Source organism: Carassius auratus, unplaced genomic scaffold, assembly GCF_003368295.1.
Source record: "Carassius auratus strain Wakin unplaced genomic scaffold, ASM336829v1 scaf_tig00023207, whole genome shotgun sequence".
Classification (NCBI taxonomy): Eukaryota; Metazoa; Chordata; class Actinopteri; order Cypriniformes; family Cyprinidae; genus Carassius; species Carassius auratus.
The window spans coordinates 1-25,991 of record NW_020525245.1 but is presented as its reverse complement, the minus strand read 5'-3'; the positions used below and the strand labels follow the sequence as shown (position 1 = coordinate 25,991).

The window sequence follows — 25,991 nt, the reverse complement described above, 5'->3', positions numbered from 1 at the left end:
GTAGAATTAAGTACAGCTGGTTGCCAGAATGTTGCTATTTAGTTACTAAAGTGTTTATAGCATGTTGATATGTGATTGCTAGGTGGTCAACTGGTTGTTCTGGTTAGTTTCGGTGGGTCAATTCGAAAGAACCCACATTCAAGTCTCTGTGATAGAGTGGTTGATAAATTGTCTTTGCAAAACGCCTTTTGGAGTTTTCACCCATTTTATCAGCCGTGAGATGGCAATTGTACATCCTATTGCTTAAAACGATGTAATATCAGATGTTTTATTGTAAGGATGTTACTTATGTAGGCAGTGGACTTGTGTAAAGTGTAGATCATTTGCAAAATAAAGCTGTGCACTGTCAGATTTTAGTCATCTTTTTACCACGTCTGCTTCTTCTGTTGGTCCGCATGTGTTTTTAATTAGCAGAGTCTTCAGTCAGTCAGTCAGTCAGTCAGTCAGTCAGTGAAGTGTGGGACCAACACCTGGAGCTTCAGTTACACAGCACTCCCGTGGAGGAATGTGCATTTCGGTTTGTTCTGTAGGCACTGTTCTCTCTCTCTTTTTTGGCAGAGTGTCACTTTCCTCAAGCATCATCAGTATTACGGCTGAGCTGGCCAAAAAGCTGCGGCTCTGTGTTCCTTTTGCACCAATGATTTTTTTAATTGCCCAGAGAGAAGATGTGTACGTATGTGTGTGTGTGTGTTTATGCATCCATGCATTTGTGTAAAAACTGCACAGGCAGATAATGCATGGCCTGATTTGAAACTAACATCACTGACGTGTTTAGCCGACTGCACGTCTGAGGAGATCAGATCCACTTTTATTTTTTTTGTGTGAAATCCGGAGGGTTTTGACGAGGACCATGGTGTCTTGGATGAAGATAGTGGGTTGACTATTTATAGATGTGTTTTGTTTTAATGGCATGGCTGCCGCGCATGCGGATAGGCATATGGACATTTTTCCCCCCCGTTTTCTCTCTCTTTGCTTTTCACCAGCCCACATGGGACTGCTCCATTTGAGAGTGGATTCTGTCAGAGATTTACAGTGCATCTGAGCTGCTCTGCTACTGAAAAGTGTCTGTTGAAGGTTTCACACATCACTCATGCTCTTCTGCCCATTCAGTCACTTTCATGCAGGGTTACAGCATACAGTATTACACAACAGTTACTTTTGGTCCTGTCATTCGATTGGCCAAAAATGCTGATATTTAGACAGTACTGTTTGTATTACTCTACATCTTTCAGAAACTATAGAATTGCTCTTTGCACCCATGCATACCCTTATATCCAAATGTAAATTGATTGTTTTCAGATTGGTCTATCCTCTAAAAGGATTGAAAGGGACTGGGAAAGGAACTGTTATTCACATTATGAAAGAGAAAGAAGTAATACAATACATTGAATGAGCCAAAGTTTGAGAGTGAAGAATGTTTAGGTGAAGTAGGTGAAGTTTTTTTTCTCTCTGATCAGTCCTGATCAATAAATAGTGTCAAGAAGGCGAAAAGGAAGAAGAATGATGTGTATTGTGATGTAGTGAAGGATGGATGCATTAAATTGATCAAAAATGATAGTAAAAATTTTTTTTCATGTTACAAAATATTTCCATTTCAAATAATTGCTTTTCTTTCGAATTTTCTATTCATCAAGGATTTCTTAAAACAAACAAACAAAAAAAGTGTCACCATTTCAAAAGAAATATTAAGAAAATTTTTAAAAAACTTATTAATAAGAATTGTTTCCCAAATAACAAATTTTTTGGGGCATTTTTATTGAAGATAAAGCTAAATTTAAAGTACAACTATTTAGTACCAATCTTAACCTCAGACATTGCACAATTTTATGTCTGTAGAAATAAATATGCAAAGTACACAAATAAATTTAAGGTTCATTAAAATCCATAATGCAATGCTTAAAATCATTCTTAATTTAATGCTTAGGTATCAAGGTTTCTATTTCAAGTTTTTTTTTCAAGGCCTTAAATACCTCTAACACACACAACATCCCAACTCTTGCTCCCCTTGAGTTTTAGATGCTTGCTAGTGTGTCTCGAGACATTGATTGATGCATATAATATAGCACGAAAGAACAAAATAATAAAGAATAATAAAGATAAAGTGAGACTATAAATGCATATTTCCTAAGTGCTGAATGGAGTTTACAGACCAGTGAATATACTGTACAGTGTATTATCATTGCATCGAGAAGCCTCTCATAGATTTAAGAATTTACAAACCTATTGACAGAAAGCAGGAAGGTGTTATAGACATTTGTGTTTTTGATTTGCTTTTTTTGTGACATTGAATAACAATTTTAATGTAAAAAACTCATTCAGTCTGTGCATTAGTGATGAGGACTTTAAGAGACTCTTTTTGTAGGCTACATTGTTTCGCTACTAGCAACATATGACTGTCAAATGAATGAGTCATTTGAATCAATTCAGTTAACCGATTAGTTAAAAACATTATTTATTTATTCAGGCACGAATCAAGTGTCTGTTTTATGAGTCATTGCGTCATTCACTCAAACGATTTAGTTAAAAACATTGAATCGTTTAGAAAATAAACAAGTGACTTCTTTTTTCAATTAATCATTCACTCAACTGATTTCCCAAAACACATATTCATTCAGAGACGCATAAACATTAATTCTGCTGTGGATTTATTTGCAACTATGTTTGTTGGAGAAACAAAATATACAATGCAGCTGTCGATATTGAATCGCGACCGTAAAACATTCAGTATATACTTCTTGTTTATTGAACTGTTGTATAACTTGCGGTCTTGTTTGTGCGGACTCGCTCAGATATAGTCCAGTGTAAATGCAGTAGCTGGACTTTTTATAGTCTGCGTGAGTATGCTGGCATGGGTTCCGCTCAAACTGGCTGCTGCCTGATTTTCCTGTAATGCCAACTGGTGCTTCATGTGCGTTTGTGTGTAGTTGCACTGCTTGTGTTTACGTGTGTTTGTATTTGTGTGTGTTTAGCATCATGCTATTGCCTGGTGTGTGTTTAATGCTGAGCCTCCACTGGGCTTGGTGTAGGTCCTGTAGATGCACAGCTAGGCCATATGGACACCTTTCTCAGGAGATCCCAGCATCCACCATTCCACTGCAACAGCTACTGCACATATTCTCCATCTGTTTATTTCTTCCCTCTTCTCTCCTTTGGATCCCTCCATCTCATACCTTGCTTCCTCCTCCAACCCCCCCCCCCACCACCACCACCACCTCAACTGTAATCTGTTTGTAAAAGGGTAATTCACAACAGGGTAAAAATAGACGTCACCATCATCTCATTTCCCGCCCTAATTAACGATAGGTCTCTATTTTGCTGGGGGGCTTTGAAGGATGACAGGTTTATTAAGTGTTTTCATGAGGTTTGTTAACTGAAACACTAGCTGGTCAAAGCTAATGCCAGTGTCACTGGGAATAAATTATAATGAGTTTATTATAATGAGTTTATTATAATGAGATTATTGACAGAGGAGAGTGGACAGTTGAGCAGATGCCTCAGTAAACCCTACTAAACTTACACATTTGTTTCTATTTTTTAGTCCCACTTATTATTTTCCGTATTTGTAAAAGTACAAGCTCTCAAGTTCACGTTCATTACCTCATTTACTGTAATCCAGTGCTCTACGCTTCCTTTTGTTTTTAGGAGCACAGTGAAAAAAATTAGGAGCACCTCTATAAATAACAAAAAATTGCTTCCCATTACAAGGTGATATTTGACTCCTTAAAGTGATTTACAGGGCCTTTTTTTATGGCATTTTTTTCTAACTTTATTTAAGTATTTGTCAAAAAAATTATTCAAATTTAAAAATGTATATTTATATATATAAAAAGGGCTAGAAAGGAACCCCATTAGAAAATCTGTGAAGGGGATTAAAAACTTACTTTTGAAAAAAAAAAAAAAAAAGAAATGCTGTAATAAAGGGGCAAATGGCAAGAGGGTGAAGGAAAGAATACTGCAGTTACTTACTGGATGTTAGTGTTTCTGTAGCTTTAAGAGAGCAGAGAGGACGTAACATCTGTCCCCGACTCTCTTCTGCATCTCCAGTTTGGCATAATGAGGACACCACTGTACACTTGCTTCTCTCTACCTGTCCTATGGGAGGCAGCGGCTGGTCATGTGACGTGCACAACACTCCTCTGTGTGTTCATCATTATTATCATGTGACCTTCTCTGTGTTCTGTGCCATCTAGTATCTACACTGGGCATGTGATTGAAAGTGCTGATATTACATAATGCTCAGGAACTGCTGATTTGCTGTTTTAACAATGGGGGGGGGGGGGATTTTTTTTATTTCTGATGCATATCATTGCTTTAGTGGATTTGTATATAGTCTGTGAGTTAAAATGATAATTCTTATGACTTTTATTAAATTAATGAGACTTGTTGTGTATGACATATATATTGTGAATAGTCAAAAAAATCTAGAAAAATGTGTAATGTCTTGGCATAGACCTTTATTAAACACATTTTTACAGACTTTACTTAGAATGTACTCATATACATATTCTACAATATATATATATATATAACAATTGCAGTTAAAGGGGGGGTGAAATGCTATTTCATGCATACTGAGTTTTTTACACTGTTAAAGAGTTGGATTCCCATGCTAAACATGGACAAAGTTTCAAAATTAAGTTGTAAGTTTGAAGGAGTATTTTTGTTCCCAAAATACTCCTTCTGGTTTGTCACAAGTTTCGGAAAGTTTTTTTCGAGTATGGCTCTGTGTGACGTTAGATGGAGCGGAATTTCCTTATATGGGTCCTAAGGGCACTTCTGCCGGAAGAGCGCGCACTCCCGTATAGCGAGGCTGAGCAGCACAGACATTTCACTGATCAGAGCGATTCACTGATCAGAGCGAGAGCGTCGCGAAAAGTCACAAAAGAAGTGTGTTTTTGGTTGCCAGGGCAAGACAACCCTGCACAGATTACCAAAAAAAAAAAAAAACAGCATTAAGAGACCAGTGGATGGATTCTATTTTTACAGAGCATCAACGGAGTTGTGCAAGTGTTTTTGTTTGTTCCCTGCATTTCGAAGATGCTTGCTCACAAGGCCCAGTTTGACGACGGATTTGCGTATCGTTTATTTCTTAAGGATGATGCAATCCCAAGGAAAAAGGGTCACGATCATGTGTTGGAACTACAGGCGGTGAGTAAAACTGCTTCAAATATCTCTGCCTCCTTGTTAGTGCGTCCCCTCCCATCAGAGACCCGGGTTCGAGCCCCCGCTCGGAGCGAGTCGTTGCTGCTGCTGCTCTCGTTCAGTTTCAGCCTCTGGATCTGATTCTGGATCATAAATAAATGGCTGAATCTGACTGTAAGCCATGGTTTGTTTTGGATGATGGTTTTTCCCTCACGGTAATGTCACAACTTCCACATGCTCTCAACGCAAAAGCCTATTCGCGCTCGTGATTCTTTAGCTCCGCCCACACGTCACGCCTCCAGTCGGTCGTGTTTTTCCGGGAAAAATCGGTACAGACTATCTTTCTCTTATGAATATAATAAAACTAAAGACTTTTTGGAGTTATGAAGGATGCAGTACTACTCTATATGTACTCAAGATTTACAGGATATTGAGTGAAAACGAGAATTTCACCCCCCCTTTAACATTTTACAGTGGGAGGAAAACGCTTAACATAAACTTTGTGTGTTGCATTCATCTCCTTGGCTCTTCTGCACAGTTAGTTTTTTTATGATTTAATGCATAAGCCAAGTTAAGCGTAAAAATGTCCACTAGGATTATGGTGCCGTTGTCTTAAAGGTACAGTTTTTAAGGGGTGGGGTCCCTACATAAATCACCAAAGTCCAGTGGAATGGCTAATTTTCTCTTTAAGAGAAAACAATGAATCATATGATACACAAATCTAAACATGAAAGAGTAAGATGTGAAAGTACTCAAAGCCGAGTGTAAGTGAGAAAAGGAGAGGTGTGTGTGTTTGTTTTGCTGGAGAACTCAAGAGAGAAAAACTAGTTAAAATCAGGTCAATTTCAGAAAGCACCGTTGCAAGTGTGTGAAACTAAAAAAGAAAGACACACAATTGGTGTTGAAAGGGTTGAGAGGGGGAATGTGGGAGGGAAACCGCAGCGTAGCTTTGCTACATGCCTGGTCTGTGGGGTTAGCAGCGGGCAGCACTGTCAACACTCTCCACAGTGGGGAAGTTCTGGTGGAGGTGGGACTCAGCCATGGCACTGCTCATGGTACCATATGGTGCCACTCAGAGGATGGCAACACCCATCCTCAGCCTAAGTGCCTGTCTGAGTAGAAATAATGGTAAACTGTACTCGAGCCAGTCTTGAAGAGCCAGAGCCAACAGACATGTTGAGGCCGGACCTTGAGCATCCACAGCGTTTCCTGGAGAATTGTCAAAACCGGATATTTAAGCAGTATGAGACAGAGTGGTAACAAACTGTGAGGAGGAAGTCAGAGCTAAATAATAATTTGTAGGAGTGCTTGATTTTTATTTTTTTTAAGATTATGCATTTTGTTTAAAACATAGTCAATAATGTGCACAATCTAATAACCAAAAAGACAATCAATAAGGTGAATGATTTTTTGTCTTTTGTTTGCTGTTCCTCACTGGCATGTGCTCCTTGACATGGGATGCACAATATATAAATAGCAGTTTGGTCATCAGATGATTTTACATTTATTTTATGTTTAGAAATGTTTAATTGTACATGCTCATTTTCAAGTTAATCTTTAAAAACACTAATAATTTAATAGTGCTGTTAAATGTAATCAGCAAATCTCTAAATTAATATTCATTTTTTTTAGACTGTACATTATTATGTTTTTGTGATGCTTAGTGATTTAGTGTTTTATTTTTTATTTAATTTAGACAAAATGTTATACAATTTTCATACTGGGCATTTACTGGATGTCAGCCATAATATAAAAAAAGATTTTTGTATCACCCAGAATTTCAATATCAGTGCATAAGCTTAACGAAAACCTTCTTATAGATGACTGACATTTAAGAAATGGAGTAACATTTGTTTTATTCTACTCTCTCAATGGATTTCCCCCCTTTTTAAGCCCTCACGGGGCCCAAAAGAAGCATTTCCAATTTGGTGACTATTTTTCCATGTGATAATAAGCACAGCAAAATCAAAAGCTCAAATAATTCAGTTCATTTGAACCCCATTTATTTTAAGGTGTCTGTCTGTAGAAATCAATCATGCATGGTGCTGCTTCTGTCTGGAAGGAGGGTTTAATTTCTAAATTGGAAGGGAGTGATTTTCTCACTATGTTCCTGATGCTTTCACATGGTGTATTTTGATGGATTTCTGCTTACTTTCAAACATTGATCTCCAGGTTTGGCCTCAGTGACTTCGGTCCCCCTGTGAGAAGTAGAAGTCACCCTTTGCTGGATTTATAAGCAGAAAATGTTTTTTTAAATGCGTATAGGTCTGTTTAAGGGTGGGTTAAGGTGTAAGGGATGGGTCAGCAGTGTAATTATAAATGTAATTACAGAAATTAATTACAGATGTAATTACATGTGGGTATTTTTAAAATATAAGTACAATGTAAAAACATATATGTACACATGTGTATTGTACCAAATGATTCATTTAAATGTAAGTACATAGTTAAGGCGACTTAATATAAAGTGGGACCAAATATGAAAATGTTTATAGAAGCTTTACACATTTTCTGTTGAACACAGGATAAATGTCCTGTGAGTGGTGTTCAGATCTGTCCTCTTGTGTTAGAAGATGAATGGAGCTGCTAGTGTCTGTGAACTTCGTTTATGGCTCCATCACAGGCTGCCAACATGCGCTGTTCTCTCCTAAACAGACGTTTGTCCCGGCATTCGCTGTGAATGATGTTGAATTTACACTGACTCAACCTCAGCAGTACTTTCACTACATCTCTGTCTTTCGTCTGTCCTTTCATACAACATCCTGGCACAGATATGGTGGATTTATGCCCATGAAGGGAACCGTGAGGCCTAGCGGACATGATAAATGGGCCAGCGTGTAGGCCCACCAATGCCTCCGCAGGAACGCTGTGCACAGCCAATGAGTTACAGTTGTGGCTCCTGTCATGGTGTGTGTTAGTACGAGTGACTGTAGACAGCTGTTTAATCATTGACGTTTCCATGTGCTCGCCCGACAACATCAGTAGCCGTTGAGACCAGCAGTCATGAAGTAGGGGAGAATGGGGTAAAAGCACGTCCCACCTCATGTATCTCCACGCCGGCTTACCTCTATATCCGCACACTTTACCACATTAATTAGAGCTTCCTCATACCTTAATTACACCAAGTTCTAAGCTAAAGTTGGAGTCCTGTGTGAATTACTCGGCATCTTTCCCTGATTTGCATTCACAAAAGGTTTTCTCCTATTCCTGGATGAGAGGGAAAGAGAGAAAAAGAAGCAAATGATTTGTGATGGGGAAGAGGGGTTTGTGCTAGTAAAGTAAAGCTGTGGTTCACTTTCGTATAACCTTGTGCTTCACTTAAGGGTCTTTGTTTTATGTGCTGTCTCAATTATGGCAAGCCTGGGCTGCTTTCCTGAATATCATTTACTGCTGAGAGCACAGAGGACTTTCATATGTTCTTTTACAGTGCCAAGCTCAATGTTTGTCTCTGTTTCTCATGGTTTTCATAAAGTGCTGAAAGGTTTTTGTAGTCTAGTGCCGCTCAATTTCATCTCAGCGTTGACTTTGTGGTTCATTGTTCATTGGAGCTGCTGTAAGTAAAGGTCATTGTGTTCTGAAAGTTTGAAAAGGTGAATGTTGCATCTTAATATTGAGATGAGAAGAGTGCAACAATCTTGCTTTTTTTTGTATGATTGCAATTTGGATCTTATTTCAAACCTACCTTTAGCAGAGAAAAATGACAAAATAATCTCTTATATATCTCGTTTGTTTCTATAACCAGCAATGAGAATGAACACAAGTTTTAGTTTCAAAAGAGACCTGCATGTTGAATCAAACTATGCTTTTTGCCATTAGTCTATAGAATAATCAAAATCTGAATTTTCTGTATAAATAAAAAATATTCTTGTCAAATATTTTCATCACCAACTTATCTGAGCTGAGCGATTTGCCTTAACTCTATACTCTAATGTTGTGTCTCTCTTTATTTCTCCTAATTTAGGCACATGAAATAGTTTTAATACTAGTATTGGAATATTGATCATTCCATTAAAAAATAGCCTTTGAGATGGATGGATTGATATTTAAGAGCGACATATGGGACAAACTGAATTCTTAAATGATAATCTAGCTAAACTGGATAAAATATGAATCTTATATTATTCAATTAAAAATATCTGGCAGTATCTCAGTTAAGGTGAATGTTACAATCTTAAATGATAGCTGTATTCATTTGACATATTCGTAATTTAATTATAGAATCTGTTCAATAGTTCTTTGTTTTTGTTTATTATGTAATTGCATGTTTCTTCTAATACAAAAAGAGTTATGCACAACTTTGGTGTTTGCCGTTTCATTCTGTATTCTCAAATTTAAACTGTCCCTTTAATAAATGCATTGTGTTGCATTGAATTGAACTCTTAAGTCTCACTGGCTGTGAAAAAGCAATTGATTTAGTTTTCTAATTGGAACATCTTGCCTTTGTTCCAACCTTGTTACTGCTGTGTTGGGGTTTGTCCTTTATGTTTATCTTTGACCCACAGGATGTTCACTGGTGACAGTGTTGATGAACAGGAGAGCAGTAGGGGTGCACAGGGGGAGGGAGACCGGGGTTAGAACTGGGGGCAGGTGTTCAGATCATCTTGTTGTCTTTCTCTGGGGCACGTTCTGCATGGATGGTCTCGTGTTCATCACATTCTGTAGGTAGCATATTCTTTTAACTCTCTATGTAGGTTGCTTATTTTTAATACACGTCATATGATATCTTCATGGCGGAGGAGTCTGTGAGGAAGACCCCATTAGCGTAAGTAAAACTCTGGATAGATTCATGCTTGAGACCTCAGTGCTGTTTAGACAGGGGAAAAGGCTGGATATGTGTTGTATGTGTCATGTCAGTGAAGAAAGACCTTAATTTTGTTTATTAGTCACTGTTTTGTTTGGTTTAATTCTTTTGGAAGACATTCATGTAGTCTTTAAGCAATCTTCGAGTGAATGTCTGAGATGACCCTACATGGTGGAAAGATTGCGACAGAGAGCTGGAATGGGGAAAAGGAAATGTGGTTTTGGTGGTATAGTTTCCATTGACATGCAGTTTGTGAAACAGACAGTATAGATGTTTCACCATAGATTTTTGTATCTTTCTCTGTCTTTTGTAAAATCATGATACTGTATTCAATTACTTAATTAGCTTCAGAATAACTAAGTGCTTACTTGCAACATACTTTCCCAGTAAAGACATATCTTACAGTTGGAGTTGGTATTTCGCCATGTGCACATGGTCAGTTAGGGCTGTGTATATATGCGTGTGTGTGTGTGTGTGTGTGTGTGTATTTGGTTCTGTTCTGTGAGATGAATTTTGGAGGAAAAAAAAGATAAATCATTGAACTTACTGGAAATTGGTCAGTTTTAATATTACCAGCAATGTAACCAAATGTTGAGTTGTGGGAAAAATGTAAGAGTTTAACAATCAGAAAAAAAAAAAATGATTATCTGAATAAATATGTGGCATTATGAAAAAATCAAATTAGGTTATCAGGTTATCAAGTTCTATGTTAAATTTGCTGGTAAAATTTCAAACGTGGGGCTTTTAGACAAACATTTTAAATGTGTTCATAAAATTGCTTGTAAATTGTTAAAATTAAGGGATTATTAGGTAAAAATTTTGAATTTGCTGGTAAAAGTTGAGGGTTGTTGGGACTGTGAAACTGTAAAATTTTAGGTATTATTGGATTAAGGTTAAAATTTAAGGATCATTGGGTTGAAGTGTTACATTCACTAATAAAATTAAGAAGCTATTAGTTTAAATGTTGCATTGGTTACTAGAATTTGAAAGTTCTTAGCAGTTTTTCATGTCCCCTTTTTCTCCATCTCTTCTCTCCTCTCAGTTTGCACAAGCAGTTTGCCAACTGCAAGGAGCAGGTGAGGCGGATTGGGCCGGAGCCCCCCCAACAGAGGCAGCAGGGCCAACACAAGGATGATGCCCCCACCTGTGGCATCTGCCACAAGACCAAGTTTGCTGATGGCTGCGGAAACCTGTGCTCCTACTGCCAGACTAAGTTCTGTGCCCGATGCGGGGGAAGGGTCTCTCTGCCTTCCAATAACGTGAGTACCACCTACACCGTGTGAGTGGCAGGACTGTTTTTGTGCTTCCTCGACCTTCACCTGCACACATTTAAGAAGAAACAGGGAGAGAAGAGCACTGGGTGGATGAGAGAAAGGTTAATTGGGCATTAGTCAGAGGAGATGATGCTGCTGGTCACCGAGGGGGGTCGCCGCACACCCTTGCTGGGAAACCCAAGTTGGCACTGAGTCTCCACAGGAGCATCCATACGATGCAAAGGGAAGCACCTGAAATGGTGGCCCACCTCCTGGAGTGTGATATTTACCTTCGCTTTCCATTCCTTCCACTGAGTCCAGAGCGCTAATTAGTGTTCACTCATAATGAGTGCAGTGTAGGGACTCAACAGGAGAGCATTATCTCACCGACAGAGGTAGTAGAACAGGGAGTGAGTTCAGTGAGGTGGAGACTTAATTAATTACACACTGATATAAAAGGGATATATCCATTTCAAGTAAATATGTACATTTGTTTTATAGCTACGCAATAAAGCCAGGCCATTTGTAGCATAACTATTGTCATCACCTTCTGTACAAAATTGAAGTTGAGAAAGTGAATTTAGAAATTTTATTGGTGGTCAGTATTTCCTACCAGGCATTGTTTTAAATAAATGTATACAAATTATTTATTATTTTGCATATGAAAATTAACGACATATCATTTTTAGCTGTACAGCCGTACAGTGACATATTTATTTTTTTCATTAAGAATACACAATATATTGGTACCATGTAGGTTATCAATATTTGAAATGTTCAAGTTTATTTGTAGCTTTGCACATGGCAATTTCCCCTGTTTTCCATTGATATTACTTTTGCCGTCATCCAAATGCTCACTTAATCTAGAAAAATGCTAATCATTTAATAACACTGTTAAATAAAGTCTTTAGCAAATGTCAAAATTAATATCTAGTGAACTCGGGTAAATTGGGCAACTTTCTGTCATTGAGAAGTCTGGGAAAAAATGGCAATTATATTGAATTAATCAAATTTTTAATTGCACATTATAATGTTGTGATACCTACATTTAGTTGGAACATTAAAATGTTTAACTATAGTTTGAAGTGTTTAATTTTTTTTTCTAACAAAATAATGTAGAATTCTTATGTTGAATGAATTATTATCTTTAATTTATTGGTTATTGGCTTAAAATAATTATCTGCTTGTTGTATTACTAATAAGTACATTTTCCACTGAGGAGATGGTTTAACTGGTGTCAGCTGGGGTCTGATTATTGCTTTTGTATTGAAATGTAACTCCTAAAGTAACTCCCAAATCTGATTTTTACTTACATTTGGCACTTCATGAGGTTTAATTTTAGTTTAGTGGACATGAGAAAGCTCAGACAGGGCCAGAGTTGAGTGTGGAAATCCCATATGTGATGCCATGGAAGTGAAGTCTCCATTGGTAGCGGATGGGTGCTGCCCTGAGGTTAGTTTCGCTGAAATGAGCGCATGTTGTTTCTCAGAGCCCTTTGGCGTGTGCTATTACTGAGCATGGCAGTCTTGATAATGGAGTCGCTAGATGCCTGTAGGTTAAACAGAGAGAGCTACACCTACTTAATCTGGTGGACTGGAAACCATAGCTAAAAGCGATGAAATACACTTAATAGGTCCATTGCTACAGTATGAGCAGCCTGAGCTGGTCCAGAGTGAACAGACTCAAAAAAGTTCAATGAACCTGTTACGAAAAAATCACAAATGCCCCACCCAGGGCGCAATTTGTGCTGCATATATATTTATATAAAATGTTGGCAGTCCTGGATTGCACAATTAGCACACAGTAAAGTCAAGTCATTATATACGACTGTTCACAAGGTTGGGATTACTAAGGTTTTTTATAATAAAGAAATTCATACTTGTATTCAGCCAGTAGGCTATGCAATAAATACAGTAAAACATTTTACATTGTTATGAAAAGAAATTCAAATAAGAGCCACTTTTTAACATTTTCATCAAGAATCATGAAAAAATGAATCATGGTTTCCCAGAAAGATTTATTTCTACTTGGAATTTTTCAGTAATTCTTACAGTAAATAATAGTGCAACCTGCAGCTCTCAGGTTTTCCCTGTGGGTGGCAACATACCTGCAAATTTACACTTCTACAGAGTTCATGATCTGTCCTGAAATAAAAGCAAGGAAAAACGGAAAACATCCACAATATATAATGTAAAACATTCCAAGACATTTTCATTTTGCAACTGGAAATGCAATTTGTATTTTGACAAATTTTGATGCTGCTAATGTGTAAGTGTAAAGCTGTTTTTGTGTTTATTATTCCAGTATGCATCTAAATGTTTTTTTTCCATGTCTGATTGTCATTTCATACTTCTCTCTTGTTCTTCTCCACCACCCGCCATCCTTTTTCTCTCTGTGATGCTAAAGAAGAAGGAGGACAAAGTTTTGTTCATCTCATTATGTCACTGTGCAGTGTGAATGCTGATCTGAAAGTGTTGTTTCCCTCACTCCTCTCATTAACATTTATAAGCTCTTCAGTGCATCTTCAATGTTCTTTTGAGTAATATACATACACCAATGTAATATGTGCTGTATGTCTGATTTCACAAGCAAACTAGCACCATTTATTTGCGATTTTAGTAAATCAGGGTCAGAGAATGTGTTCAACGAATGCATGTCTTGCTTGACCTGCTATACTGTTAATATGTACATGCACTGAGTCTTCTGCCATGGAGCTGCATTTGTTAATCAGAACAATGCTGTACATTTCAGTGCTGCAAAAATATCAATTCAATTCAACAATTCAATTCAAAACTCACTATCCCAATAATTATCAGGCCTTTTGGTAATATCTGTGTTTTCTTCCTCAGCCAAATGTTTCTTTCTGTGTGCTGCCATTTTTAAAGTCATATTAATTTTCCTAGGCAGTACACTCGTCTTTCTGTCTCTTGTGTGTTTTTTTTTTCTTCAAAAGATCAATTTCAGACTATGGGTCAGCCAGACTGGATTTTGGCGTTGTGTAAGTTTTAACACTAGAATTTTGGTGCTACTGGAAAACTCCAGCGATGTGTCATTCCACTGCCCATCTCCTCAAAGCGACTCCATGAAATGATTAATATTGATATTTCTCCTCTTCCTTTGCATCTGGCTTGTGGATGTTTCATTGCCATGGACATTCGACCCATGTCTTTCGATGAGAACCAGTGTTATTTTATTATCACTCTTAAAAACTAGGGTTCTTTATTAGCGTCAGTAGTTCCACGGAGAACCTTTAACATACATGGAAACTTTCCACTGCATAAAGGTTCTTTGTGTTGGAAAAAGGTTCTTCAGATGATGAAGTTGAAGTTTTAGTCATTTCTGTATCATTTTGATTATTTTTTTATATCATGTTTTAGTTATTTTAATACATAATTTTAAAGAAATATATATTTCTAGTTAATGTCTATTTCAGGTAAATCGTTTTTTGATGGTTTTAGTTTTAGTACACTATAATAACCCTGGTGAATATGACTTGAAAATGTCTTTTTTAAATGGCCTTTGTTTCTTGCCTCACGTTGGACTTTATGTAGTGAAAATATGAGACAGATCCAGTGCGGATTTGAACTTGAGTTCAGGTCTACAGAGACGAGTAATATGACAATGAAAAGCACATACACACGAATGGTTGGTTGTACCATGGGAGGCGTTGTATTCATAGACCTCATCAATCTGTTTAATTCAGAGATGGCCCGATGTTTGAAGAGGGAGTCGAGCTAAACTTATCACCATATCGATCTGCAGATGGCTTGTCAAGCATGAGATGTGTGTCTCGGTGACGAAAGACTGAAAGTTGGTTTTGTAACATCAGCAGGGAGATGAAATAGATTATTTACACTATTGATCCAGTATTTAACTATGAGAATGGTGTTTGTACGAGGGACGGATGAAGGAGTGTTTTGCAAGAGGGCCGGTGGGTGAGCTCCAGGCACTGATATACTGGCTCATTAGATGAAATGGACAGTAATGTCTTTTGTGGCAGTCTTTCATCCTTATCCGTGATTTATAACATGCTGAATTATGGTTCTAGCTCTGCCTGTTGCCGCCCCAATTCATCAAGCTGTCCGAGGTGGAAGCGTGAACTGCGTTCTCTCCTTTCCTCCCCTCACACAACTCAAGCACTCCATTTATCCTTCCTGTTTGCATGGACCTGACACCGGTGGACAGCCCTGCCTGTCTGAATCTGGCAGAGCGATGGAAATTAAATGATATTAACAAGATGGAGGAAGAGGCGGAGTCTGGTGATGAATGACAGGCCTTCGGCGGCTTGTCAAACAAAGCCATCTGGAGTCGTACTATTGTCCATTGGTAAATTGTTAAGATGCTCAGCAGTTGTTTAGCATGTATGTGAACTAAAGGTTTGTCTTTATTCTCTTAAAAAACAAGTTTTCCATTGGTTACCAACACAGTACAAAAACTGGAATACAAAAATACTATTAGATTTGTTTTAAATGTATTAATATTTAATTCAACTTCATTTCATCTCTATATACAACCTTGATGTTAACAACTACAGATATTGTTTTAAAATAAGTCTCTTATGCTCACCAAAGGCTGCAATTATTTTGTCCAAAATACAGCAGAAATACCAATACTGCACTGTAAAAAATTTCTTGTTGTTTTTACAAAAACTTTTTGGCATCTGTGGTTGCCAGAATAATTTTGTAAAAATACAGAAAACTGTAAACACATTTACGTCAAAAACTGTTAATTTTACAATATAAAGCTGTAATTTACAAACAAGAAAATGTGAATATAAACCAGTAAATTCTACAACATACAAAATTAAATCTGTTTTGTACCTTGAAAATACTGACAACCACCATAATAATAAAGATGGTACTGTATAAGAGAAAGCCACATGAAGTATCAAAGCTCATCACAAGTAGCTTCACCACAAGCAGAAGTATATATTAACATATAGAAGGTGCACATTTATGGAAACACAAAACACCATCATGGTAACACACGTGATACTTAAATAATGCAAAAAACTTTCATTAAGCAACAGAAGATGTAACATAAAGCTCAAATGTACATAACTGATAACAAGAACTATTTAAAAACATGATTATTTAACCAAAATACTTTCAAACGTGGAGTGTCACGCAGGGAATTCTGGGAATATCAGTTTACAGTTTTAGACTGTAAATTATACATTGATTTGTTCTTTTTTTACTTCTAAAAGCTGTATAATTAACAGAATTTTACTGTAAATTTACATTAAATGCTTTGTTAGATCTTTTACAGTTTTTCCCATATAGTACGGGAACTTACTGTTAACCTATTATCAGTTTTTTTTCCGTAGCGTTTTTACAAAATTTTACAGTTAAAATTACACTTATTTTTTACAGTGTGCGAAATATTATTACAATTTAAATGAACTGTTTTGCATTTATATATATATATATATATTATATAAAATGTATTTTGTTCCTGTGATGGCAAAGATGAATTTTCAGAAGCCATTAAACTTGTCTTTAGTGTCACATGATAATGCATACTTGCTGAATAAAAATATGAATTCCCTCCCCCCTAGCTTTTGAGCAATACTGTTTTTACCTTGACTTCTGAAGAACAGACCTGTGACAGATCTTTTTGTTGTGATCCACCAAATCCACTGCTGTTGAGTGTGCAAAGTGGTTTGTGTATAAACCATACAAAAAAGCGTTTTATCAGCAGAGCTATTGAGAGTCTAGAGTTCAGGAGGTTTGTTTCAGTGAGCTGTGATGGACAGATTGTGATGCTGGGTGGAGAAGAGCCAGAGATGTTTATGATGAGTCTTCTTTTAACAAGAGTTTCTAGATTCATTTACAGCAAACACTGTTTGCATGGACATTCAGGGACTGTTCCAAAAGAGCTGAGATTGGATATCATTTTACCACAAAAACACTGACAGTTTTACACAAACAAAAATGGACCGTCTTTTGCGGAGATGACTTAAAAGCGCTGTTTATTACATTCTCTTAATCTTGCATTGAAAGGGTGGAGAAGGACGAGTGCTTTAGTGTAATCCAGGACACACTTGTATTGGATAACACATGCCCACACATAATACATGCAGATGGGAGAGAAAAAAAAAGAAGCAATTTTATGTCTAGTTTTAACTTGTGCCCGCTTAAATCCTCCAACCTTTGCTTCTGAGATGGTTAATTTAGATATTTTGTAGGCTGCGCCACCTTTTTGTCTAGTTTATATATATTGATGTTCACATTATATTGGTATGTTTGAAATTTTTGCCATTACATTGCAATACAATATTTAGGTGCTTAAAAGGAAACCATTTCATAGTGACACCTGAATTCAAATAATAATATAATATAATATAATATAATATAATATAATATAATATAATATAATATAATATAATATAATATAATGTAATATAATATAATATAATATAATATAATATAATATAATATAATATAATATAATATAATATAATATAATATAACACCTTGGTAAAATGTGTTTCTCTTGCTGTTTTCACACTGATTCTTGAAGGATGAAAATGGAGGTGGTGAGAGAGAGGATGCTGCAGAAGATTTTCCTGTTTCAACAGAATTTTACACCCATCCTTCCTCGTCCTCTTTTAGAAAGATGAAGTTGATTTGGCTGAAGCAGTTGTTATTGTTTGATCTGAAGGTGAAATCAGCTGAGAGCAATGCTGGACAGAGAGAGTGTGTGTGTTTGGGACAGAGTGGCTCACAGGCTCCAGGGCCTTTACTGACCATTAGCAGATGTTAATTAGCTTGATAATTAGCCCATCAGTGGACCTGCAGGAGTTTGACGAGTTTCCTGCAAGGGTGTGACTGACCTTCTCGTGGGCTTTTGTCTTCTCTGCTCTTTTACACCTTCTGTCCTTCTCTCACAGACCCCTGGGAATGTTTTTAATATTATTGATCTTATAGTCATTGCTGTCATGAATGCCAAATAATCTTCCTCTGAGTGTTGTATAACAAACTGGAAAGCCATTTCCACATATTTACCTGTCTGATTAGAAAAGAAAACATTAAAGTATAAAGTATTTTAATGAGGACGAAAAAAATAAAATTAATAAAATTAATGTCCATATGAAGGTAAAAATGTGCTAGAAAATCAATCCCAGTGGGCAAACATTGCTCGTTATTGAAAGAGTTAATTTCTGATACTGATACTGATACTGACAGAGTGATGAAAGGTCTCGATGAAGATGACTCGATGAGTGTGTGGATTTATGTCCCTCGTTCTGTCACAGTTGTCATAGATGAGAACATGTAGGCTGCTTCTTACTGTGTGTGAATGTCACCTGTTTCTTTTTTTTTAATGTATGGTAATAACATTTTTGGAATAGTACTGTTGATTTGTTGAGTTTATGACTGCAGTACAGCCAAAGCATGTTCATTTCGATGTAAAGTTTAGAATTATTAAATAAGTTAGCTGAGTGACAGAAAGTGAAAGAAGAAAGAAAAAGAAGCGGAAACTGGGCCAGGAGTTCTGGTAGCAGGTGGCACATTTGAACATTTCGTTTTCCGACTATAACCACAGAGCGTGTTTGTCTGGCAAGGACTTCAGCAGCAGAAGGCTGCGTGTGTGCGTAAGCTTACATGTGTGTATATGTTTGCATGTTAAAAGCATGCGTGTGTGTTTGCGCTGTGTACAATCGCTCGTTTGGCCTTGCATCCGCAGGATCAATGGTAGTTTTCACTGAGTAAAGTTATGCAGCAAGCTGGGGAATTTTTTTACATATCCCCAATGGTGCTGGGCGGTTTCCTGGATAAATATAGACGTGTTGATGCGTGTCTCTCCCTCTCCCTTGCTCACTCTCGCACTCAACCTCCCAAGCTTTTAATCAAAAGCAATCTGGAGGAGGGAAGTGGGAAAAAAGGAGAAAAATTTGGAATGTGCCAATATCTTTTGTGTTCCTCGCTCCTGATTCTCTTGCAGTCAGGCTTTCTGTGTTTGTGGAGGAGGGTGATGGATAGCACTGCTAATGTTTGCGTGTGGCACATCCCAACCCTCCGTGCTATTCCCCACAGTTCCTGCGAATCTTCCCACAATGACCACGGTCAATGCCTTTGCTCTGTGGGCATGTGATCACATCCCACGGAGCTCGCAGTTTCAAGTCTCATCCTCTTGTTTCAACAACACCCACCTTCTGTCAGCTAACATTACTACCTTATATTCATTGTTTGTTTTTACATTTATCCCTGCTAGCACAAACAGTTTCCTTTCTGTCTAATTTTTTCAGTTCACCCCTCCTCCTGCCTACATTATCCCTTATAGCGGGCTGCCGTTTTGTCTGTCAGACCTGAGTCATGTATCGCAGGTTTTCAATGCCTCTTCCAGATTAGCTCTTTTTTGATGCCTCAAATTTTATTTTTTGTCACCACATGAAGAACACTTTCATCTGTAGCCTCGTAGTCAGGGAAGACATGTTTTTTTACGTGAATTTATGGTATCACTTGTGCAGTATTTTATATATACCTACAAACGTCTTGTCCTATCTACTAGTTTATTTATTTTTTTCTTTATCATGGACACAACTCGTGATTGTCTATTGTCATTGATTTAGAATCATAAAATGCATGAAATGGCCATCGTTATTTCATCTGCCTTTGTTCTTGTTAAATGTTACAAATTGGAAGTGTGTAATAGTTTTTTGTTTTCTTTTTTTTTCTGTGTCAGAAGACTTTCTTATATTCCAGTTTAGTAGAAATATAAACCATAAGTAAACCTAAGTATGGCAGTTTTGGATTCATTATTTTTGTAATTATGTTTAAATTTACAGTAGTTACTCAGTTCACTTTTTACAAGATTATTGAAAATTGTAGTTTGAAATATGGTATTTCTTCTACCCCAGGTAATGTGGGTATGTAACCAGTGTCGAAGGCAACAGGATATGCTCAATAAATCAGGAGAGTGGTTTCCCAGCCAAGGGCCCAAGCCTGGAGAGCTGGGGTCAGCGGTGAGTGAACCGACCATGTGTGGAGATCCCATCGGGGAGAAGAAGGTGCACTCTAGGTCTCAGAACCCTCTCAACTCCTCAGTTTCCACTGCCCATGACTCCCAGTCATCTGCCCCAACTGACCCCAGAAAAGGCCCCTCCACAAGGCCAGCCGACACGCTATCATCACGCTCACGCAGTGAGCCTCCACAAGGAAGGTACGCTTAAGCCTCTCTCTCTCAATACAAAATCTAGAATGTTCTAGTAAAGTAACCTTTTCCATTTTCATTTTTATAGGTTATAACATACACAGATTAGCTTAAAGGTCTCCATGAAGTCAGAACTGATAATTTGTATTTGTTTATGGAATATTGCAGTGTTTATTATGAATTATTCATCTGTGCATGTAGTTGTTTTTTTTTCATCCCTAAACAATGCATCAACATCTCTTCTCTGATGACGTGTTCAACAGTGCGAGGACAGTACAATAATCCCTGCAGCAACATGCCACTCAAATCAGATCACAGCATTCACCAGACAACAAAAACCCAACCGTCAAATCAATTCCTGAAGGATCAAAATCAAGTCCCACCCTACATTTTTTATTGTTTGAGTAGCTGTTTCACTCTGATAAAATAGGGAGAATAATCGCAATTTCCATTTCATGCCAATAATTCGGAATTATTATTATTTATTTTTTTTGCAGTTAAGATATATGGTTGTATTCACATTCAAGTAAATTGCCTAATAGCTTTGGAAGACACATTTTATTTGTCTATAGTACACTCTTTAAAGGTTTCAAACTGTGGTTTTCTCAGTGATTTCATAGAATAAATTTTTTTTTGGGTTCTTTCAGTGACCAGTTCTCAAAGAACCATTATTTTCCCAAGTGTGAAGATTTAAATAATCTAAAGAATCTTTTTCCACTAAAAAGAACCTTTTATGGTTCCATGGATGTCAATGAAGAACCTTAGATTGTATTATAATATGTATTATACAATTTATGTCTAAACAGTAAGTTAGAAGAGATGTCGTGCTGGTTTGCTGGTCTTGGTTTGTCTTGGAATGTCTTTTGGTTGATTTTAGATACAGTTTGGGCACTCTTTAGCTGGCCAACTAAACCAGCTAAACACCAGTTTAGCCAGGCAGGGACCCCAGCTAGACGGACTGAAGACCAGTTTTTGCCAGGCTTGAGTACAAGATTGAACCAGCTCAGACCTGCAGACCAGCTTAGCCAAGTCCTTTCATGACAAACAAGGAGCATCAGGACATTGTGTGGCTCATTTTGTTTCTATTTGATGCATTGTGATGTCTCTTTAAAACTACATTTAGTCCTTTTGAGTTTGGGCAGAGAATCTAGACAAATAAGGTGTAAAACCATTCACAAGAATGTCTCTTTTGATGCTGTGTGATTATTTGACCTGTAGAAAGAAACCACCAGCAGCATCTGATCAGAATGGCAAGCTAGGGCCAAGAGGTGAGAGCAGCGAGGCCTATCCAGAATCCACTCCGAAGAGCGAGATACCGGAGAAAATCGGAGAGAAAGTCGAAGACTGATGAAGACTCGTTCTCAGGAGCACGACAGTCCTGAGACCAAGGAGGACTGAGGGGGAGCAGAAACCACCCAGGGAACAGTGCAGGACTGACCCAAATACTCCACATCTGGCCAAACTCCAGCCGGCGGAGCCTGATGGACGTATGCACCCTAAGGCGAGGGAAGCAGGGGAGATGCAGGACAACAGAGGTGCACGGAGATGGGCAGATGGGCGGCAGGCCTCGCTGGAGGGTCAGCAGCAGGTCTACGTCCCAGAAAGGACCGCGGGGGGTACAGGTTTGCAGGGTGTGCCTGTTGTGCAGGGTCCTCCTCCTAAAACAAACCACAACCCACAGCCGCCCGCTCCTGGGTTCAGGGTGGGCCTTGCCATGCCCGCATGCCCACCTGAGCTCAGGGAGCCTCAGGAATGGGACAGGAAGTTGCAGCCGAGCCATTTGGACCCCAGCTCGGCTGCGCTGCTGCGCAAATCGAAACGACAAAAAAGCTGAGAGCATGCTGCGCAATGATTCGCTCAGCTCTGACCAATCTGAGTCCCTACGACCACCCCCGCCCCGCCCCTACAAGAGCAAACGGGGCGGAAACAAGAGGCAGATGTCTGTCAGCAGCTCGGAGGAAGAGGCTGGTTCGACACCAGAATACACCAGTTGTGAAGATGTGGAGATTGAGAGTGTCAGCGAGAGAGGTGGGTCAGATAGATACCTGCGTTTGTATAATTGGTACATTTAATCATAGGCTTGCATTAACACAAACCTCCATGATTCAGAAAAGGAAACCATCATCAATATGAATGTAATATTTGGTTTGATTGATGAATTTAGTAATTTTTGAAACACGGAAAATCGATTGACTGTTAAGAAGTTGCACAACTTCTTGTAAATGATGCAAGGCTTTTCATTAGCTTTGTGTGCAGATGGTTTTTCAACATTGTTTTCAACAATGATTGTCCATAAATGTACTGCAGGAGGTCGGCTGATAAGATATACTTTATAAAACATTCTTAAAAAAAAAAAAATTGAAATTTTTATATCAGGTGCTCAATGTTGACAGTAGTTTTGCGGAAATAGGTTTGAAGAAAAACTTTTTAAACTTTGAGGATTCTTTGGTAAATAGAATGTTCAAAAGAACATAATTTATTCGAAATATAAATCTTTTATAAATTATTTTAATGACACTTTGATCATTTTAATGCATCTTTGCTGAATAAATGTATTCATAAAAAAAACATTTGAAACAGTATAATGGATAAAAAATAAATAAATAAGGTAGATAGACTGATTGATTATTTATTTATTTATTTTATTAAGTTGTGTGTGTGTGTGTGTGTGTGTGTGTGTGCAAAAGGCTGAATACTAATAAATGACATATCCAAGTCTTAAAAACAGTATTTTATAGTGTATCTACAGTGGATACTTATAAAGGAGATGGTATGCGCTGAATACTTTTTAACTGGCTTTGACTGGTTGATGTTTGGGTTCTAAAGAAGAGGAGGTTATACTGTGCTGCTAGCCTGGCAAACTGACTGAACACAGACTTAAAAGCTCAGTGTATTAAGCCAGGGTTGAAATGTAAACATTGTTGGGTGAACTAGAAAAGACAGAACTAAAGGGGAAGGAATGGGAGACTAAGAATAGGAGAACAGGAGACTGAGAAGAAGGTTAAAGCTGAACACTAGCTTGCTCTTATCTGTGCAACATTTCATTAGTTACAACAGAAACAACAGGTAAGAGAAAGACTCTTTCTTGAACTTTAAACTCAAATATTTTATTTTTCAGTTGTACAAAAAAATGTTTAAACTGTGTGCAGTTTTGTCTATCAGAGGTTGATATATTTGATTTATTTGTTGTAGTCTTGAAAGTTTTTTATTATTATTTTTTTCTTTTTTGTTTCTACTGTTGGGCATTGTTAGTGGCTATAAGTGTCTATTTTTTAGGAAGCACCTATCTGTCACTCTTTGGTAGAATAATTGTCTAACAATACATACTGAATCTTGCAATGTGAAACTACTGTATGTACTAATTAAATATTTATTTGCTAAGCACTATATTTTGGAGGTCATGTGAGGTCATGAATGAAAGTACAAAGCTTAGATAAAAGTCCACACAGGGACCAATCCACCGTGCAACAAGCAATATATTAAATATTTATACCCTTAGACAGCTACTTAATATTACTTCATGGAGACCTCTTCTACTTAATATTACTTCATGGTATTTGATTATGATTTATGCATGCTGCTTTTGTAAGTTGCTTATTGTTTTGTGCTGAAAATGTTTTTCTGGGGTGTTTTTTCTTTTTCTTATAACCGTTAAAACTTTCAGGAGTGGTAGTTGAATTTTGTTGCTTTCCAGAGTTTAACTTTTTTTATTTAGAGTAACTTTTTATAGGACAACCCTGCTTAGAACTGGGTTAGACAGTGAAGAGGCAGCCTTCCTTAAAAAAAACCCAACCTATGAAGATTCCCTGACATACTTGTAAGTAAACCATCCAGGTTTCAAGGTTTCTCTCTCTCTCTCTCCTCCCATGTATTTTTTAAACACTCGTCCATATAAAAGCAACTGGCCAACCAGGACATTACACTTTTATTTTTTTGTCTATAGCAACAGTTAATATTTACAATCTATTTTTTGTTTTTCGGATGACAATTTGAGCACTCCGCAGTCCGCACCCTCTGTGCGTCATGCTCGATACCCCAGGTGCTCAAAAATAACCGAAAAACAGTCCAGAAACCCGTATGCACAAGGCACTCTTCATATAACATGCCAACAGTAAATAGAAGGCCAACGTCACAGAAAGGCTGAGACTGTCCCTTTGTGCCATTGTGTGTGTCTGTGTGGGAGTGTATATTCAGCTTTGGTATCAGCATTGCTTTTCCTGTCTGGAACTAAATGTAGCTCTAAAACCCAAATTAATAAACACAATCCCAGTTCTCCCTCTTGCTCTGCAGGGGGTCAAAGCAGAACATATTTCAGCATGAGATCTTAGCTGCAGATGCCCTTTTGGCTCAGATATTCATTAAGCATAAACAGAACAGGTTTAGAGATGGACTTTGGCCAGTGAACGGTGGCAGCTCACATAGTCAACATATGTATAGTGTAACTCTAAGAACATTTGTGTGTGTGTGTGTTTTAGGGGACTGGGAGTGCTGTCCACTGGACCCCACTGCGTGGCATGTAAGTATTTTCCCACTTTGTGCTTTAATCATTTAAAATTCAACATGAGTTGATGTTTACCCACCATTTTACTTCCAGGATGTGATGTTTTTTGCAATTGGAATTTGGAAATCAATTGGAATGTATTTGTTACATATGTCACTGTAGCTCAAACATCAAAGCACTAACATTGCCAAGGCCATGGGTTTAGTTCCTATAGGAAACACATGAAGTTATGCATAGCATACTAGCATTTGTGCGGTCTTGAGTGTTAGAAGTAGAAAATTTACTTTTTGAAGAAGTATTACAATGACAGACATTTTCTTCAGAATATAATTTTCTTTTGCAATCATTTACCGTATGATCAGGAAGTTCTGATCAAATGTAATGGGATGGTTCTTTCTCTTACGGGATTAATCTCTGCATTGTTCTCTTTAGCATCCGGTTACATGGCAGCCCTCCAAGGAAGGTGATCATTTAATTGGCCGAATCACTCTGAGCAAGCGAACAGCCATGCCAAAAGAGGCTGGGGCTCTGATAGGGCTAAAGGTAAAGGGAAAGCAACTGGCATAAACATACTGTATAAACACAAATTCCTCTCCTGACTGTTATAAAGTCAAGAACTACACCATGTCATGGACCATGTACAAAACAGGGGGGGGGGGTACAATGTACTGGATATGTGGACATTTATATAGGTTTTGTGACATTTATGAATTCTCTTTAGACTTTACCCATCTTTAAATGATTTGTACGGGGTACAGGTGGTCGGGGGGAAGATTACAGAAACTGGGAGACTCGGGGCCTTCATCACCAAAGTCAAGAAAGGAAGTATAGCTGATGTGGTGGGTCATCTACGGGCCGGTGAGTCCAGAACCTCTCAGTTTGTAACTTAAAAAACTGTTAATTGACTAAACAGTGTTATTAAATAAATTACCTCATACACTGATTTAGCAAATTAATCTTAATATGGATGCATATATCAGTGGTTCACTAACAAACTTCTAAGGTGGTCTCAAGATGACTTCAAATGATTTAAAATGAGATAAAACAAGCATTAAAATAAATCAAGATTTAAAAATCTCAGATATTTAGGAAATGTTTAATGAGTGTGTTTAATCAGTAAAATATCTGTTTTAAGAAATGA

The 25,991-nt window shown here is 37.6% G+C and overlaps 1 protein-coding gene and 1 pseudogene across 1 annotated transcript; both read left to right on the top strand.

Moving 5' to 3' along the window:
* Window positions 1-9,869: 9,869 nt before the first annotated feature.
* On the top strand, window positions 9,870-22,183 carry LOC113077765 (regulating synaptic membrane exocytosis protein 1-like; annotated as a pseudogene).
* A 4-nt stretch (window positions 22,184-22,187) lies between these two features.
* On the top strand, window positions 22,188-25,759 carry LOC113077766 (regulating synaptic membrane exocytosis protein 1-like). The gene is made up of 4 exons (XM_026250032.1): window positions 22,188-22,377; window positions 24,825-24,865; window positions 25,283-25,393; window positions 25,609-25,759. The coding sequence occupies exons 1-4, from the start codon at window positions 22,188-22,190 to the stop codon at window positions 25,738-25,740; spliced, it is 474 nt and encodes a 157-aa protein (XP_026105817.1). The 3' UTR covers window positions 25,741-25,759.
* The last annotated feature ends 232 nt before the right edge of the window (window positions 25,760-25,991 follow it).

What these genes read in the sequence shown, in the direction of transcription:
- LOC113077766 (XM_026250032.1), top strand. Translation starts at nt 22,188, where the DNA reads ATGCTGCGCAATGATTCGCTCAGCTCTGACCAATCTGAGTCCCTACGA. An exon ending in TGGACCCCACTGCGTGGCAT is followed by an intron (nt 24,866 to 25,282) that starts GTAAGTATTTTC and finishes TGTTCTCTTTAG; the next exon opens with CATCCGGTTACATGGCAGCC. An exon ending in GGGCTCTGATAGGGCTAAAG is followed by an intron (nt 25,394 to 25,608) that starts GTAAAGGGAAAG and finishes TACGGGGTACAG; the next exon opens with GTGGTCGGGGGGAAGATTAC.